At 38.5% G+C, this 19,435-nt stretch overlaps 1 protein-coding gene across 2 annotated transcripts; it reads right to left on the bottom strand.

Annotated features, from left to right (window-relative positions):
- Positions 1 to 2,802: 2,802 nt before the first annotated feature.
- On the bottom strand, positions 2,803 to 18,910 carry LOC138059900 (coiled-coil domain-containing protein 57-like). 2 transcript variants are annotated; one of them, XM_068905553.1, is made up of 15 exons: positions 18,449 to 18,910; positions 16,878 to 16,993; positions 16,612 to 16,747; positions 15,633 to 15,926; positions 15,158 to 15,297; positions 14,501 to 14,659; positions 13,754 to 13,916; positions 12,976 to 13,342; positions 11,964 to 12,152; positions 10,329 to 10,429; positions 9,019 to 9,219; positions 8,561 to 8,684; positions 5,663 to 5,848; positions 4,771 to 5,025; positions 2,803 to 3,714 (listed from the first exon to the last, which is right to left on the bottom strand). In XM_068905553.1, the coding sequence occupies exons 1-15, from the start codon at positions 18,809 to 18,811 to the stop codon at positions 3,245 to 3,247; spliced, it is 3,264 nt and encodes a 1,087-aa protein (XP_068761654.1). In that variant the 5' UTR covers positions 18,812 to 18,910; the 3' UTR covers positions 2,803 to 3,244. The 2 variants fall into 2 exon arrangements, with proteins under 2 accessions (XP_068761654.1, XP_068761655.1); XM_068905554.1 differs by having other exon boundaries at positions 13,000 to 13,342; positions 18,449 to 18,899.
- Between the last annotated feature and the right edge of the window lie 525 nt (positions 18,911 to 19,435).

The following is a 19,435-nucleotide window of genomic DNA, read 5'->3' as shown; positions in this document are numbered from 1 at the left end:
ACTTCGGGCTTTGGGGCACACGGGAATGAGGCAAAATTCACCAAAGGAGCACAGACAAAACATCTTGGCAAACAATCGAATATATTAGCATTCTTAGGGATCAAAAAGCAGACAACAAGTTCGGAAGGTTATGCCAAGAACAAGGGAAAGCCAACGGAATACGGAACACAACTACTTAGCCTGAAAAACTAGGCGCTAACATAGGATACCAAATAAGCGCTTTAAAAGCTTCGGCTTAAGAAATGGAAGGTCACGTTTAGCGTGATTAGAGACAATCATAGACCCTTTGCATAAATGGCGCCCAAATTTGAATAACAATACTTGATACATCCTTAGCCTCACATTCATGAGAAAAATCCTTTGTCTTGAAACATAAACACGAGGCTAAGGATGTATACAGTATTGTTACTCAAACTTGGGCGCCATTTATGCAAAGGGTCTATGGAAAATTAGAAGTTTACGCATTTCAAACCATTTCGTAATTGTTCCAGTTTGTTGAACTTGTACGAACCAGCCAGTCTCCTTACTACCTGAATTAGTAGGTTAGGTGTTTAAATTTAGCGAGAAAACCAAACTTCGCCGTTGTGTACTCACGTGTCCATAGAACTTGAGATTCGTCCACTTCACGTTGCGGACTGGAAGAACGGGAGAGAAATGTACAAAAGCATGCGCAGAGCCATTGTTTCGCTAAGCGTTCGTCTGGTTGCGTTATCGTTGATTCCGCTGTTACATAGTGTTTAAGGTCTCTAAAGACAATTTCTTTTAATTTCTATCAACCAGCTAAATTGTCAACAAACTAAACTGAGTGGAACAGTGGTCAAACGAAGAGAAATCTCTCTAGAACACGAAATTTGCTCATTTTACGTTGCAGCCAGTTTTGAAGACAACGCCCGCGAGAATATGCACCAATTTCAAAATAAGCGTTTGTCGTGGATCTAAGGTCCCTACAAAACTATACGTAAATGATTATTTTTTGCACGAATCCACCCAAGAATTGAACCTTTTATCCTTGCTTCATTATATTTGTTATTTACAATGGATAACCTTTTTTGTTTCCAAAGCACGCACAAATGCCTTCGGAAGTTTCCAATGGACTGTTGCGGTGTTTTATACTTCAGCTCTGTAAGTCAACGTTGAATTTCTATAGTTCTTTTAATAACTAATTCCCACTTCCTAATACAGTGCCCAACACCACGACTGCATTTCAACGCACAAATGCCAATATCTTTTCAATGAATGACTGACCTCTCTGCAAAAAACAAAACATTTTTTTTGTAAAAAAAATCTTTATTTTTGCCCTGCAGGTTTGCACTACTTACCTGAAGCGACTTATAAAAGTTACAGCAAAGGAAACCAATATCGTATGTCTTAAACACAAGAAGCAAACCAGTCTCCAGGCTTTTCAGTAGAAGTGAAGCGGCTTCTTTGTAGAGAAGCCGCAAACTATAGTTACATTTAATCTTGGAGCGATTTTATTAATGCCGTATCAAATCTGATGTCATTTAAATGAAGCTTTCCCGAAGTTTGGAACAAGAAGCCATAAACGAAGAGTGGTTGATACGTTTCGGTTGTAAGCAATGGTGATCCAGCTGACTCAAACTATTTTTTCAATCCAGTGGAGAAAAGTAAAATAAGAAAAGCAACATGATGATAATCGCTTGTCTCACGATGTCGTCACTTACGTTGCAGATTGCAATGTTTCGACCGCTTTATACTGCTGGGCCCGGTCGTTCGAAAGTCGATTAACTTAATCCAGGATTAGTGTAAACTTTTGTTTCATGTTTTCAACTTTTTGGTGAAAGTTTCATTCGTTTAATTTTGTTTTGCAAGATTTACTTCTTCTAATGTAAAGTTTTGCCGAACATCAGCGTTGAACGGCATTTGGGAATAGAGAATGAACTCCTTGGTTAATTTTTAATCTGGGATTAGCGTTAATCGGCTTTTGAACAACCTGGCCCTGGTCTTCTTCAGGGGATGAGGTCGACTGGTTACGAGCTGCTATATGTATCACGGTGGTTGACTGTGTGTACGTGAAAGGAGTATCAGAGCCTCGCTGCTGCCTACAACATCAAGACATTCATATCTTTTATCTAAGATAAAAAAATCGTCAACTTAGCATGCTTGGAATCTTATGAATAAATTTTGAGGTAGATCACGATGTGAAAGGGGACAGTAAAAACAGTTGCTCATCCAGCGATTGCCTTAAAAATATCGCGCCAAAACCAATGTAACTTCAGTGCGCGCGTTTTTCCCGCGCTTCGAGGCGCTGCATTTAGTTTCTTTGCGTTGATACGTTTCTTTGCGTTGATTGTATACGCCCTTTTTGATTGTATGTTCAAGGCAAAGTAAGGCCCGATTCAAACGTCGAATTCAATTGTACTCAATTCAATTGTCGTAAATGGTCTGAACCCAAGAGTCATATCATAATTAAGTAGAGTACGATCGTCCCGGTGAGTGTAGTCCTGAGAAGGACTGTTCGAGATGACATTGACTGACGTTTTGAGTAAAGTGACTCTGAGGATGACTTCCGCTCAGGTTGTCGAAACGTCAGTCAATGTCATCTCAAAGAGTCCTTCTCAGGACTACACTCACCCAAACGATCGTACTTTACTTAATTATCAATTTAATTGTGTTCGACACGCCAGAAGTGCGACGTTTGAACCGGGCCTAAATTACTTTGGTTTTAGGTTTGTTAGCACTCAATTGTAAACTGCTTTATAGAGTAATTTTGGTATACAACATTATTGAAACTCTGTTAATAAAGAAGTTTCACTTCAGAAAACAATTTGGTTCACTAACAACTTGTGAAGGCATAATTTTAATACATTAATCCTACACAAACCAAAATATTGCCATAATTAAGTAAAACAATTAACTTCCCGTTCTCTGAAAAAAATAACCTGACTTCCTGCCGAAGGGACGTGTCGGGGACAAATGTCATGTGACCAAACCGGCAGGAAAGACTGAAAAGGCTCCCTCGCTTTTAAAAAAAGTTTCCTTTCTTAGTGGCACGGGGGAATATAAATTTGGCATCTGCTATCCGTGTATCAGAGTTCTTCAGGTTCTTGAGGTCAACCTCTTAGCACGAACATGAACAAGTCAAAATGAGGAAACTCTTGCGAATGCTATTCGTTATTGTATTGCAGGATACTCTGTTTCCGTGAGCAGTAATTGCTCCTTGCTGCGTGACACTTGTTTCCAGAACAGTTTCCTTCGTTTGACCAATTACGGTCCTCAATCAGTTTCAACTCTGATCATCTCTGATATTATAATTCCTAATTTTTAATTTCTTGGGAGTCATTTTTGCCTTTCCAGCTGCCTTTTTTGAAAGCCCGGGCTTCTGTTTAGAGTGTCTTATTTGAGCTTCAGTTCGCTTCCCTTTGAGTGCAAACACGTCTTGCTCTTCTGCATCGTCACGAGCGGGTATGTGATCAGGTTGTATGTCACGTGTCACTAAAGGCTGCCGTGGAGAGCTGGGGCGGGCTTTTCTTGGAGTGGGGCTCTTGAAACTCTCCTCTGCATCCAACATTCTCCAAATTTCTTGCAACGAGGATTGGCCCTCGGAGGACGAGGTAAAGAGTGGCTGATCACGAGGTGGTGGCGAGGGCAGCTGGGTGGATAATGTGTTGGCCATGTGACTGGCTCGAGAATTGTCATTGGTGTCACGTGATACTACCTCTTGTGACTTAAGCATTGGCTCTGAAACTTTCCCACCTTAATGAATAAATAATTAAATAAACAAACAAACACAAAAATAATTCATAAATTAGTCAGTCAGTCAGCCAATTGACCAATCAACAACCAATGAATCAGTTACGTGTAGTGTAAATAAGTCTGGGCGGATGTCTGAGTCGCCTATAGCTAGTTGCCAGAAAGAGGGATGACAGTTGTCTGATATTTGCTTGTGGTGAAAACATTAATTTTTCTCATTATAATCCTTGCTATGGCAATAATAATTATTGAGAGAATTGGAATAATTGTGTATATTTCATGTGCGGACCGTAGACGGAAGAAAGAAATAACCCTTGCACTCAGCTGGACAATTTGAGCAATTTGAGCAATAGGCCATTTTACAGTTGTTTGCTCAGCGACCAAGCCTATGAATGGCTGAGAGGCTGCCGGTGACCTTGCATTGATACAGCCCCCACTGCTTTTATCATGCAAATTGCGTTGTTGTAATTTTAATTAGTCCGTATTAACATTACAAAAGCACGGGGGTTTGTATCAAAACAGGGTCACCGGCAGCCTCGCTTCCATTCGTAGGCCAGGTAATTTAGCTACAACTGTAAAATGGTCTATTGCCCCATATCAGAAACCCATAAGGGTTGAAAAGTGTAACGGCCCCTTGTGTGCTGGGAAACAAGCTTTTGAATATTCAATTTGCTAAGTACCATATTTGGAACAACAAGAGCGAGGGGTTTCCAAATATGGTACTTAAGACTGAGACATTCAACCAATCAGTTGGCACTGAATATTCGGAAGCTGTGAACGCGCGTTACATGTTTCAACCCTTGTGGGTTTCTGCCCATATATCATCAGTCCTTTCATGGGCACAAATGAGCCCAACAAATTGACCTGCTTGCAACTGTGTCTAGATACGTGCGAGGACCATTTATCTCTTCTGAATTAAAAAAAATAATAATAGTAAAATTGTTACTTAGAGGATTTAGATTCCTGTTACTCAGCCTTGAGACAATTGTGCACCATTCACTTAATTTTCACAAATAACTGTAGACTGTCTACATTTTGTGATTATTTGCTGGAACTAACCTTCACCGGAATCACTTGAACTTGACGCAACAGTAACTTCGGCTTTTTCAGCAGCATGCTGTTCTTTTTGCGCCATGCGCTGTGCAAACTGGAGCTCATGTGAGGTAAGCTGGTATTGGAGTTTTTCCACGGCACTCAGTTGGCTCTGAAGATCATCTTTCATCTCCCCAGGAGTCTTTCCCACAATGCCTCCATCAGTAGAGACCTTTGGAGGCCGAGATGAAAGGTTGCCTGGTCCAACACTCCTTCGGTCTCCTAATAAGCCAAGGTTTTCAAAAACAATAATGGGAGAAATGGGTCAAATTAAAAGTAAACGGTAACCGTAATCTATAAAGAAAAAGAACAAGGGATATTTTTAAAGCTGTGATTATGTTTAAGGTGTCTCGTCAAACTCACAGTACTACACAGAAAATAGATTACACTTTTTCAGTCTTGGATTCCACTTATTGGATGAAACTAGTGGTACGAAACTGTAAAGTAAAGTAAAGTAAAGCAACCATATTTAACGTCGATAACTCGTAACAGTAATTCAACTGACAAACCTGAGGTCGACGGTGCGCTCATTTTACTCCCCCCTCGCCATCAGTGCTCCGTTTTACGGGTATTTAAAGCTACTTAAGCTACACAGAACCGAAAGAAGTCGAAACAAGGATGTGAGATCCGGGAATCGAACTCAGGACCTCTCTGTGCCATCCTCGCTCCTCCTGTCTGCCTTACAATGCTTCTTCTATAACATGAGATAAGTTGCACGCCAAGTAGGGAAACCAGTCTATAAGTTCATCTAAAATTGAGCAATTTGCCGATGCCAGTGAAAAAGGCGACAAATTTCTCCTCAATTATTACACCATTCCTGAGCTAAAATGTGAGTTCATATTGACTTAACTATTTTTACCAGTGAATTTAGCAAGTTCAGCTCTCAGCCTGTTTCCAATCTGTATAAGCTGTTCTTTCTCTTGGGACAGTTGGCTAATGCGCTGTGCCGCAACTTTCAGTTTGCTGTGTACTGATGCCAAATCAGAACTTGCAGGTTCATTGAGTGAAAAGGCGTCCAGAAAGCCTTTATCTCTGGTTTGAATGCCTAAGACATTAATTAAAGTATGAAAAAAATACATTTTAGGATAAAAAAAAAAACCCTTCCCTTTTGCATTCATACCCTTCCACAAATTTGAGCCATTCATACAGATTGTGAGTTTCCGAACAACATTATTATACATTCAACTCATTAACCAGCCACTAGGGCCATAAAAAAAAAAAGCAATGGTATCCACTCTGAACTTCGCCAGCTTAAGTTCTTACCTTTCAAATGCAAATTGAAGAATGGCTTCTAAAGATCTTAAGAATGGAGCTGAAAAATGTTGACTTGTGCTACATTGATCTTTCTATTAAGTAACTGACCCTTTTCTAACTACTTTCCCCTAAACCTTTTGTTTCTGTAATATTAATTGACTACTTTTAATATATTTTTTTCTGTTTTGTAATTAATAAGTGTTACTTGTTTTTTTTTAAAGAAAGAGCTAGTATTATTTAATAATATTGTAGTTAAAGTGATCTCGTTAAGTCCTGAAATTTTCAGGCTTCTCTACGAAATTGCTAAAATTGCATTCATAACAGCGAGGACCACAACTTCACTTGATATATATGCAGTTCAAGATATGATTCCTTTCATATTTCATTTCGTTTGTTGATCTCTGTATATTCAAATTTTGTTAAAAGAAAGTGAAGCGAAGCCATTAATCACTTGCAAATCACCAGCTAAAGGTAGAGACAGTACAGTGAAAATAGAGGATATTACATGGCCGCGTGGAGATACGAAATTTCTCCTTGAGTGTTGAAAAATATTTCACTCACTCATGAAATATTTTTCAACACGAGTATGAAATACTGAATCATTTCACAAAAGGCATCGAAAGTTTTATTTTTCGCAACGTAAAACTAAAGTTCTCTTCACTCGCCGAAGGTTACACATGAAAAAGGTACAACAGAATAAGCTATTTAAACTTACATTGAAATGAAAAACAATACCGGTAGTTTGAATAACAAAAGAAAAACACTATCACCAATGAGAAGCTTAATTAAATATTCCTGTGAAGAGGTGTGAGTGTGCATAAATTAAAATTTAAATCAGCAACCGTCAAATGTTCTTTTTGTTCTTTTTTTTCTTTTCTTTTTTTTTTTTTACAATAACAACAGAAAGGCATGATTTTTTTATGTAACAGTAGCAACAGTGATCTTTTCATGTGTGAAGATATCATGTTTTCGTTTTCATTGGTGTTTACATAATAAGAAGTATTATGTCACCATGACCATAAAACAACTGAGGGTCAAACATGAGAAATGGGATAGTCAACATCAGGCAACTATTCTGGAGTCTTCCAAAAAAGGATATTTTGAGAAAGATTTCATCATCCTTCACCATCTCAATTTTATGTTCACCAGCTCTGGATCATCAAGAACACTTGGTCCCCTTGGATCTGAGCATTTTCAATGATTAATACTAATTTATTAGGTTATTAGAGAGCAGGGCTGGCACAGTGGTGAGTGCATTTGCCTTCCACCAATGTGGCCCAGGATCGATTTGTGGATTCGACACCATATGTGGGTTGAGTTGTTGGTTCTCTACTCTGCTCCGAGAGGTTTTTCCTGGGCCGGTACTCCAGTTTTCCCCTCTCCTCAAAAATCAACATTTTGATTTGTTCTGATTTCAGCTGATTTGTAGTCTCCCCAATAAGTAGAGCATGCGTGCTTGGCTAAATAACCTTGAGACTTAAATAAACCAATTATTATTATTATTATTATTATTATTATTATTATTATTATTATTGGCCATCTGCCTATCTGAGTGCTATGTAATAATAATTAATATATTATTTTAATACATGAAACTGCCACAAAATCCAAAAAGCTAGGCTCAATTTCTGCCAATCTATTGAGTCTGGTCTTTGCTCCTCCTGGAGGGAGGAGACGAGGGAGGAGACCAGGCAGGTCAGACCAGACCAGGCAAGCAGTTATGATCACCAAATGAATGTAAAACCCTGTTTAATATTTCACTTAAACTCTCTGATTGAAAGCTCTTTTAAGCGACCGTTCCCGTAAGCGACCAAGACTACCTTTAGGATTACCCAACTGGAACCTCGTAAGCGACCTCTCAAGAGTCTCATCTATGTACATGTCAACACTTTAATAAAAACACAACCCACTGCACTGAGAGTTTGAAAGTATGTCACAGACCTGCACTGGCCTCTCTTTTTTTACCAGTTTGCAGCTACAGATAATTATGAAACCTTCACTTCACAGTTTTGCTTTAACAAGCATATGCTTGAATGATTTACCCCTCTTGTATGATATGTAAGGAGGTTTCTTGAATATGTTTGCCAGCAATGGCTGGTTTTCAATAAAACTCCAGTTGTGCATCAGTATTGCTCAAAGATTTGACACTACTGGGTTGTATGCTGTGACAAATAGTAAAACTTTCTCGGTGGTTTTGGCATTTTGTTTAAGAGCCGACTGTCTTCCAGAAAAAAATACCCTGTCTTGTAAGGATACTTTGGCACATGTGAATGGGAGTTCCCGACCGTTAACTTCAGTACCATCAATAATAATTTACAAATCCCAGAGAGTTTTGCTGAAAGCTCTTGTAAGTGACCATCCTCTATTGTTTATAATTTTGGTCGCTTACGAGAACCCATTCTCGTAAGCGACCAACTCTAGTTGTGACCATTTTTTGGAATTCCCTGGGTGGTTGCTTATGAGAGCTTCGACTGTACGCAAACAACTAGTCCCCTTGCCTGACCTGAGGAAAGCTGCATTCGGAGTTGAAGAATCTCGTCTTGGAGTTGTTTCACGATAGCTGCTTGTGGATTGAATGACATGCTTCCTCTTCCTTGAGATGCAAGTTCCACCTTCAGTGAAGACAACTGGAAGTGCAAGTGACACATAAATCCAAAAGTAAGGGATTACAAGATAAATCCATGTAAGAGACATTGAAATCCTTTTTTTCATAAGGGTTAAAGTGAAATAATTGAATCCAATTTCCAGCAACGAAACTGCACTATACTGTACAATGTCATGTACTCTTAAATCAACTCTTTAAATCATTCCTTAAAACAACCACCATCCATAGAGTGAATCTGGGCAAAATTCAACTCAGTGAAAAAAGAAGTCTTCAAAACTCCCTCGGCAGCTTCAAAAATCAAGCAGTCGCACATATGATTTTGAGTATTCCAAGTCAATAATGATTGTTTTAGTCACCTGATTTCCCAAAGATGTTGCTTCTGCATTTCTTTCTAACCCACTCTTAAAGTATTCATCTGCCTCTCTCCTTGTTTGAACAAGCTGTAGTTCCAGCTCTGTCACACGTTGTCTTAGGCTGCTAAGTTCATCCGTTGCTCGTCTGCTTTGAGTTGTGAGTTCGTATTGTAGCTGATCCACCAGTAACTGTTTCTGTCGAACCTTTCATTTGAGAATAACATTATTATAGAATAAGGGAATTTTTGATTTCGATATTATTAATTTTTTGCCACATAAGCATGTACCCATCAGTTAGCATATGTAACCACATGGGCCTGAGAGCAGTTAAGGATGAATTTCGTGGGAATTTCAAAGTTTTCACAAAATTGCCCTCGATGCTTCCTGAATCGGGCAATTTAGAGAACATTGAAAATACAAGTGAAATTAATCCTTAATTGCACGAGGGCACATCATCACATAAAGGCAAAATTATTGAGGGAAGGAAGCCTGTTCAATACAGCGACAAAGGACAATCAACTTAACATGCTTTCATTGGGTTAAAGTTTAATTCAATAAATTGATGCTGTCCATAGAAATAGCACTTAGTTTAATTAGAGTCAGAATCTGGAAGATTCTCTTGTAACTTCACCAATCAGGATGAAGTAATCATGCTTTCTTGATTACCAAAAGTGCCCTTGTGATTAAGAAAAAAAAGCCCTTAGTTTCAGCCAATCAGCAATCAGTAATTTTGCCCCGTATGTGTAAATAAAGAAACAGGCAATAAACCAGCACAGACTATTAAAACAACTTTCTCTGAAAATTCGAGTGAGATATAAATCCTTGAAGATTGTTGGTTTCAAAATTTTAAATTTTACAAAGAATGTACAGCCCCATCAGTGACTCTATTTTTTACAAACCAAACCCAGTCTTTTTCTTTAATGTGTTGGCATGCATGCATCTTTAACTCTCTGCATTTATTTAGCAAATGTTTTCAATCTTTTTATATGCACTGACCAAATAGACTGTCTGATAGCCTAGCCCAGGGCTAGTGGAATGATGTTTTGGGCTAGCACTTTCTTATCATGGGTTGCCCGACGGGAAAGCATCAAATTGAACACAAGTGTGGCACTACTGGTTGCTTTTTTTCTGATGCCAAACTTCTGAGCAGACATTTATAAGTGTTTAGCAGACAGTTTAAGAGAGAAAAAGAGATACAAATCTTTTTGGGGCTTAAGCTCCTCAGAGACTTGGGATAGTAAGATGAAATTACAGCTTGCCCGAAAGGGCAACCTGATGCTTGGAAAAACTAAAAACTAACAAGTTGAAACCACCTCCTCGTGTGCTTGGTTCAATAATCCTTGCTGATGATCCACTGTTGCCTGGTTCTTTTTCACTTGTGCCGATAGCTCAAGTTTCTCCTGACGCAAAGCACCTGATAAATGAAAACATGACTTCAACCCATAACAGACTAGTATATATTAAATACTTGCAATATAGCTTCCTCAAAAGAATCTGAGCAATGTAGTGTCACATGTCCTTTATACAAGTTGGTGTTGTGTAAGCCTTTGCATCGGTGTGAATATTTAATGTTGTAAAACGTACTTAAGCAGTTGTGAATAATCATTAAAGTAGTTTGTTTTGATGTTATAACTGGCATAAGAAGAGACTTTACAAGCAAGTTGTGTGAAAAACCAACTTAAGGCAATTTGATGAAAAGTTCCTTTTATTTCCATTTGCTTTCTTTCTTTAGCCCTTGGAAACAAACCACAACAAACACACTGAACCTTCTTTTGCTGTTCAAACACAATCTTTCCTCCTCAACGAATTATCTGCCAAAATGAGCCAAATACATGTATTACATGTATTATTTTGTTTGACCACAACCCTTTGTTTGACCAATCACAACACTTTATACTTTGACCTTGTCAAATTCGCACAATTAAACCTCATGGAAATAAAATAAATGGACTTTCAACAATATCAGTGGGACACTCACATTTTGACTTGCTAAAGGGATAAAAGGGCGATTAAAGAGGAAAATGTTTTTTAGAAGTTTCATTCCCCATTTCATCCAAATTTTAAGTTAACCAAAATAATTTCGCTAGGGGAGTATCTACAAAGGGCCGATTGGTTTTTTTTGTAACCTGCAAGTGATATCTAGGTGAAATTCCCATGTACTAACAAAGTGAAATGAATGTCGGGATCATTTAAGCAGACATTTGCAGGGAAAAATAATAATTGTGTGAGACGACCCAAGAGAATGTCTGTGAAGGGCCTTACAGAAGCTTGGACAAACCATAACTGAAAGAACCCAGTTTCAGTGTATTAGGTGTTATATCAGCTGAGAAAATGTAAGTGAAATTTAACAAATTTACAGATATTTGGATGCCTGGGGGTATACGATATACGCCATATGTCTGTAAAGTTTTCATTTTTTAACTAACCTTTGCTCAGCTGATATTTATAATATTACACCAGATATGCTGAAACTTTGCAGGGTTGCTAAAGTAAAGGTGTTCTTTTTAGTGCTGGTATGCATTTTTAATTTTAACTTAATTAATGAATATTTGAATTTTTGGTTGCCATTTTGGAGAAGGATCTATTCCATATCCTTTGTTTCTCAGCCAATGGAAAAACACTTTTTAGTAGTCACTTAAGACAGTTAGGCAAACATCCCCTAACTACTACAGCCATATACAGCTGTAGATCTATATACATATATATATATAATTATGTACAAATGTAAGAAGGAAAGTGTTACTAGTAACACTTTCCTTCTTACATTTGTATTTTGCTCTGCAAAATTCTTGCATAGAGCACTCCACAGATAAGTGAAGCAACTTCATCTTAGTCTATTCGTTTATATAATTATGTACAAAGATTTGGAGTTTGGATGTGTTATTAAAAAGCACAACACTGCTTCTTCAATACTGAATTGCAAAACATTTCCAATAACTTATTCTTACCTATAGTTCCATTGAGTTCCCTTATGTGTGCTTGTACATACGGATCTTGAGTGCTAACTTCTCGGGGAGTTGATCGACCATGTAAGGGTGGTTTGCTTGACTGCATTGCTATGTTATCAATCTGCTGATTGAGTGATCTATTCTTTGATTTCAACTCTGTTATTTCTTTTTCCAGTGACTCAACATATTCTTAAAATCAAAATTATGTACAATGTATAATGATCATCACAGTGAACTAGAATAAAGAGTTGTTAACGTTTGTAAAAATGAAACTGAACAAATTCAAGCTTTAACATTAATATATATAATAGGCAGGTACAAAAGTCGAACCGGATCAACTCGGACCTGCAACTTAGATCGCCTCGGATCATGGAAAAAACATAAAATTAAACGAAATTGAAACTTTTGCCCATTTGAAGATTAAAATTCCAGTCAAAAATGGGCCAAATTAAGAAAGACTCGAGATGTTTCTCCGTGTCGTGCTGTGTAGTCAAGCTACCATTTTGCATCCTTAGTGCCAGTTCCCATTTTCATGATCCGAGGCGATCCGAGTTGATCCAATCCGGACTGGTGGTCCGACTTTTGTACCTGCCTATATATAATAATAACTTATAATATGACTTTCATAATTATATATTACATAACTATATATATAAATATATATATAAAGATTTGGTGTTTTGGTGTTTTATTAAAAAGCACAACACTGCTTCTTCAATACTGAATTGCAATATATATATATACTAGGCAAATAATAAGTGCAATCAGTGGAGTAAACTTCTAACTGATCCGACTCTATTTAATAACGTTTCGGCTGTTCAGCCTTCTTCAGATAAACGTTAAAAACTAAAAACTATTTACAATGGTTGTGCATATCAGAGGTACAAGCTTATATAAGGCAACTTAATTAAGATATACAAAAAGGTCTAAATTACAAGCCTTAGTCAGGGTAAACCTAAAACCTCCTGCCCAGTGTTCTGGTGATTTCAAAATGGACCATAAATATGATTACCTTTCGTAAGTGGTACAGAAGTACCTGATTCGCCCTCTTTGGATTGAACTGTGACAGAAGAGGGCCTTGTCACTGGTTGACTACTTAGATCCTCCATGTCTTTCCGCATCTGTCTTACCACAGCTCGCAAATTGTCATTCTGTGCCGCTAGAGCCTTGATCCTCTCCTCTGGTGACAAGAGCTTGAGATCCTGGTCAGCCAGTGCAGGCACTACCCCCTCCTTCTCCTTATCTGGCAACTGGATAGGCATAGTAAGCCCATGATGATGGAGGGTTGCAACAGCTTGATCTCTGGTCAGCGTCAATATGCGAATAAGGTCATCACGCTGAGACAGCTCACGCTCTCGTTCTTGAGCAAGGGCTGCAGACTAAACAAACAACACATTTAATTACAGCTCTTTCCAGCCTCTAATTTCATTGGAATGGTATAGGACGCAGCTCCATTGTTTTTAGGGTTCAGCTTCATTGCATCTGTTGTACAATTTTTGTGTCCAGTGTTTTCTGAAGATATCATGACAGCTGTTGTTGTGAGAGCTGTGTTGTGACTCAACATATGACAACTCTTATGGTGACTGACATGCAGTGAATGTCCCAGGTTTGCTTGTCAAGTTTGCAGACATGCAGGTGAGTTTGTTACTTTACCATTGATAAAAAGCATTTTCCCGTCTACCCAGGCCTTTTGCTCCCTTTTAATAAGTGCTTAATATGTGAAATGTTCTTGCAAAAATACCCCAATAATTAGTGCCTCTACACTAAAAGTTTATTATTAGGATATGAACCTCATCTCTTTGCTTGGTAAGTCCAGCAATCAGCTGTTCTTGTTTGATGTACACTTCTCTCTCAGTGTCCTCACAGCGTCGTTGCCAATCAACTTCCAGTTGTGCTCTGGATCTCTCCAAGGAAGACTCTCTCTCCAGTGCAATGGTCAGCTCTTTCTTGTATCTGGATGACAAAAGCAGAAAAACGGTTATGCAGAAGTTTTGATACAAGTAGTCCTGACACCAAAGTAGGATGTTCATAAAAGGCTGGTCAGCATTCCTGATTTGCATGATTCACCTTCCATGTGCCATGTATTCCATTTTTTTTCTTTTCTTTTCTTTTCTTGGGAGAGCAGGGCTGGCACAGTGGTGAGAGCACTCGCCTTCCACCAATGTGACCCAGGATCGATTTCCAGATTCTACGCCATAATGTGGGTTGAGTTTGTTGGTTCTCTACTCTGCTCCGAGAGGTTTTCCCCCGGGTACTCCAGTTTTCCCCTCTCTTCAAAAACCAACATTTGCAGGCGTAGCTCAGTTGGATAGTGCGCGGCTTTCGGAGCAAGGGGTCCCCAGTTCGATCCTCGGTGACTTCAACATCTGTTTTCACTTTTCTCTGATCCGTGTAGCTATAGCTTTAAATATCAGTGAAACATGCACCGTCAGCTTCCATTGATACCAGTTTTGTAACTGAAGGAACAACTGACGTTAAATAAATTGACTTTACTTTACTTTACTTTACTAATATATACCGGTGGTTATTTTATTAACCTGTCAGTGGTTTCCTTGATCTGCACAATCTCCAGCCTCATCTTTTCTTCTTGCTGTCTCAATGCTTCTAGTTCCAAATCTCGAGCCACTGCGGAGCGAGCATCATCAGAGGATTGCCTATTTAACTTGTCCTCCAGATCAGCTATTAATCTTTGCAACCTGATAAGAAACCAAATATGTAATAATCAATTCACACTTAAAATGATTCCTTGTTTTGCTTTGCCAATCTATTAATTAGCATTTCTTGCAGGCATTTGGTGATTGAAGGGGAGTAACACTTGTGCCTTCCACCTCAGTTGATCTCAATCTTACTGGAAGGTTTTTTGTCCGAGCACTCCGGTTTTCCTCCCTCTGCAAAATCAACTCCCAGCTTATTCCATCTAGCTGTGGTGCTGTGCTGCAAGGTCATGCATGGGTCGTGTTCAGGGGCTGAGCACCGAGCCAACTGCACAGCTCCTTTGGTCCTTTGGAGCTGCCCCGTTAAATAGCAATTCAGTCTCTGACTGCGAGAAAGGACGATTAGCAAGCCAGATATTATTTAGTACAGTTTTTTAATTTTGTGTTACTAGCAAGTGTACTGATGTTGGCAGAAAGATCAAATTGAATTTGAATATGTATATTATTAAACAATGCTGTCTGTTTATCTGTCTACTGTACCTTTGAACTTCCACCAGTTTTCCCTTTTCAGCATCCTTGCTAGCCCATTGTAGCCGGCGGCATTCCACCTGTTCAGTCTCTAACTGATTTTGAAGAGTGCGGATTTTTTCCTCCAAATGCCTCTCTAGTTCACTATGAGCCTGACGACAACAAAATAAAAGAGCCTAGGATGACTGGAACCAATAGGAATGACTGAGAATTCAGCTGTTGACCTTGAACCACTTTGACAAATTATTGTAGACCAGGCAACCCTCACACATTGAGATATGCATTTGACTTAAGAAGCAATTGACAGGAACAAAATTGCCTGGTTCATAATAGTAAGCAAAATGATAGGCCAACTGGTCACCCAGCACTCCTACAGTGTATGTAGATTTAAATCATTGTCATGGAACTTTTATCTATAGATACTGTACATAGCAGGATGTTGCAATCTCTACCATCAACAACAAATACCACGTTTGACAAAACATACTTCCTTGGCTGCAATGACAGCTTGTTCTTTCTCCTTTACATAACGGTCCAGCTCTGCATGCTTATGTTCAAATTTGAGTTGCGCTTTGCTCATCGCAGATTTTAAATGTTCGATCTCAGCTTCTAAATCAGTAACTTTGGCTCTGCTCATGTTCTGTTGGTCCATTATCTCCCATTCTTTCTGTTTAAGCTGTTTTTCCAAATCATGAATGGTTGTTTCTGTGCCTTCCAGTTCATCTTTGGTCCTTTCTCCACTTACTCTCACTAGTTCCAGTTCTTTGGTCAGCATTTTAACCTGCAGATGGCATGAATGCTGAATTTTATGGAAGATATGGTAATCCACTCAAAGAGGCAAAAAGAGACAGTGAAATGACCAAGGCTGAGCTGTTACGAGGAAACTGTTAACAGATGCATGTAAAAATCAATCCCAACATGAGGGTCTGGAAAACCATTGCCTATATCTGTGTGAAATGACACCACCCACATGACAAAGGCCTTTGAACCATCTGAGTTTTTCAGGAGAATCAAATAAGACATCTGAACAAGAAATAAAGCTGGCTAAATTCGTACTAGGTACAACCTTTTTGCGACAAGTTCCCCAATTGGTTTATAGCCCCTGCACAGTAATGATAAAGCATGTACATGTAACTCAGTTAAGGTTTTGAATCCAGTCTTCATTAATGTGAGACAGGGTACGAAATGTGTGTTTGCTTCAACATGAAACTCCATAATGAAGGTATATAAAGTCAACCCTGAAAACTCAGCAACCAAAAAAAAAAGCAAGGTCACATTCCAGTCTTTTTATTCCAAAGCCAATGTTAGATCATACTTTTCTGTCCAATATTTATTATTGGAGTACAAAAAAACTAATCTTCAAACCCAAGGTGTCAACAAAGAAAGGAAAACTCGTAACATGATAAGTAATACTGCAAGCTAAAAGTTGTTGATGATAATAAGAGTAATGTTACAATCAAACTAACCTTAAGTTCACTAGCAAGTAAGGAATTATTTAAGTCATCAGCTTTCTTCCTAAATTCATGTTCTCTCTTGTGCAGAGCATCATCGAAACCTGCCATTAATTCCTGCCTCTGTGCTTCTACATCCTCTTCAGCTGACCTGTTGTATAGAGATAATTCAATTTCGGACCAATTTCCATGGAGTATTAATTCTCTAAGATGTAAGGGAACATCTGTGTTGCAGTGGAAGCACTTGAATCCCAACAATAACAAATTGCTTTTGTACAAACCTCAATTGCACCTGTAGTTCCCTCTTGAAAGCTTCAAATTCTTCTCTTTCCTTTTTAACTTCATTTTCTTTGCTTTGTCTGAACTGGTTCAATTCCTGTTGATGATCTCTTAAGCGCTGTTGAAACAACACAGTGTAACATTGTAGCATATAAACAGACACTCCACTGGATTTGGCAACATCACTGTGCAAGCCCCCTGTATACTAGACTGAAACTACACTGGCCTACTCTCAATCCATGCCCAATCAATGTTTTTGTTTGTTTCTACCACTAGAGCAGCAGTTGAAAAACTGTTAAAAGGGAAATTGACAAAGTGATCCAAGTCCAACAACACAGTGTGCTGCTATGAAATGATTGGACACAACAGTGATTACGGGGCTTAAAGTTGGTAACATACACATAGTTCAGCAGTTCCACAAAATTAATTAACGTTGAACTGCATATCATGGCAAAGGCAAATGGAGTGAGATGGTATGGGCATGTGTTATTAAGGAGGGATGGCGGGCACTTTCTGATAAAAACGTTGGAGTTTGAAGTGAAGGGCAAGAGGAAGCGAGGACAACCAAAGAAGACGTGGAAGACACAAGTGGAGAAGGAGAGCAAGAGTGTTGGAGTGGAGAAAAAGGATGCCATGAATCGAGCGAGATGGTGAGTGGGAGTTAGAGAGATTGCTGCCAAAGTGGGGTAAATCTGGCCACCCCCGTTTACGGGGATAAACCCAAAATTGGATCAATGATGATGAAGATGATGATGGTGATTAAACGCTGAAATAGGATAATCAACAAACTGAACATTAGAGACAAGCTCTATTCTGTTCAACAAGCTGCCATCGGTTAAACTGCAAGTCACTCGTTCCCTTTCCAGTCCTGAGAAGTGAATGAGGCATGGTTCAACATTACTTTTCCTTGGACTTTCCAGGGAAAATGCCTGAGCTTAAATTTTAGCTTAATTTTTTTTTTTGTAGTTCAGTGACAAATTGCCAAATTATGCTCATGCGTGAAGTTAACATGAAAGCACATATGCGGCATAGTTGTGCAACGGCTGATTCATCTTTTATAGCATATGCACAAAGTTTAAGCCAACGTGCACTTGTGGCACTGAATGAAAATGGTGTCGTTGAACGTACATGTAAGCACAAATATGGTGTCTAATACAAATATCAAACAACATACAAATGCACACACGTACCGTAAACTTGTGGTTCGCCTATCAGACTTCACAACATCAAAACTGATGGAAATAAGTCAGAGTCAAAGACGATAGTAAAGCAAATGTATGTATCTAAATGTAACTGCTATCTTTGTTTGATAGGTGTTGCGCAATGACAGCTCTGCACACACGATTTTCATTAACTATGGCAGATTTCTTTGCCATCCTCTGTTAACGATGTTTTGTCAAAACGAAATATGGACAATATGAGTTTTAATTCTCTCTGTTTGTTCCAACTTGGACAGTTCACGATCATTTTAAATTTGGAACGACTTTTACGACAACAGCTGCTTCCTGATCGCAAGGAAGGAAAGGAATATATGAAAGGCCAAGTGAATTTATTTACTTTCTCAACAGCCTACCTGTTGATAGTGCCTTAGCAACTCTTCTTTGGCTTTTTCTTCATGTGAAAGCTTAAGCTTGAGATCATCCAGTTGGATTTTGAGGTCACTGACCTCAGCATCCCTCAGACTATTGGCATTTTTAGCTTGAAGAAACAACACATCGTAACGACTTAGCTCCTGGTCCCTCTCTTCTAATAGTTTTAAATTATACTCAAAATCTTCTTTTAACTTCCTAAATCTTAGTTTTTCGTTATTTATCTGCTTTTCTTTCTCCTTGAGAGAATTTTGCAATGACTTAATCTGCAAATCCTGGGCTTCCCTCCATTCATTTTCTTTCTGCTGAACAAGGTGTTGCAGCGATGAAGATTCTCCTGAAGCCATTAAAAAGAATCATAACATCGTATAACGAACAGATGTTTCCACAAGACATTTATCACTCGCGAAATCTTGCTCAAATCGGCCGCCATTGCTAACGAATTCGAACCCAGGCTTCCCCAGGAACATTGTATGTACGGAAAAATTGGAATGGTACAAATACATCATTGCACTTGGAACATAAATTATAAAGTATCTCCTGATATTAAATTAAGGTGGCTTACTACAGTTTTCCGAAGAAATAGATCAAGATTTGAAATCTGTGAAATCAAAGCAACAGGATGTCTCTTCTGAATTGTTAGTCACTGCCACTGCAATTGATGTAAAATGCGATTTTACCTAAAAAAAATAGATATTTCAAAGGTTTTTTCCTCAAAAAACTAGCCATACAACCCAACCTTAAAATTTTAGGATTTCCCTAACGAGAAAAAATAATCATGCATACGAATAAATAGTTAAGTCTGTCAGACAGTTTCTTTGTAAATGGCCACTTGTCTATTTTGATAATAACTGAAAACCTATCTGATAGTACTTTTATAAAAATGTTGACGGTTTCGTCTTCATATTGTTTACTAATTTCCTGAAATTTTGACCCTGCTCATATGGTTAGCCTATGAGAAAAATGCCTTT

Source organism: Montipora capricornis, chromosome 8, assembly GCF_036669925.1.
Source record: "Montipora capricornis isolate CH-2021 chromosome 8, ASM3666992v2, whole genome shotgun sequence".
Taxonomy (NCBI): domain Eukaryota; kingdom Metazoa; phylum Cnidaria; class Anthozoa; order Scleractinia; family Acroporidae; genus Montipora; species Montipora capricornis.
The sequence above is the reverse complement of the archived record's forward strand: the minus strand, read 5'-3'. Positions and strand labels throughout refer to the sequence as shown.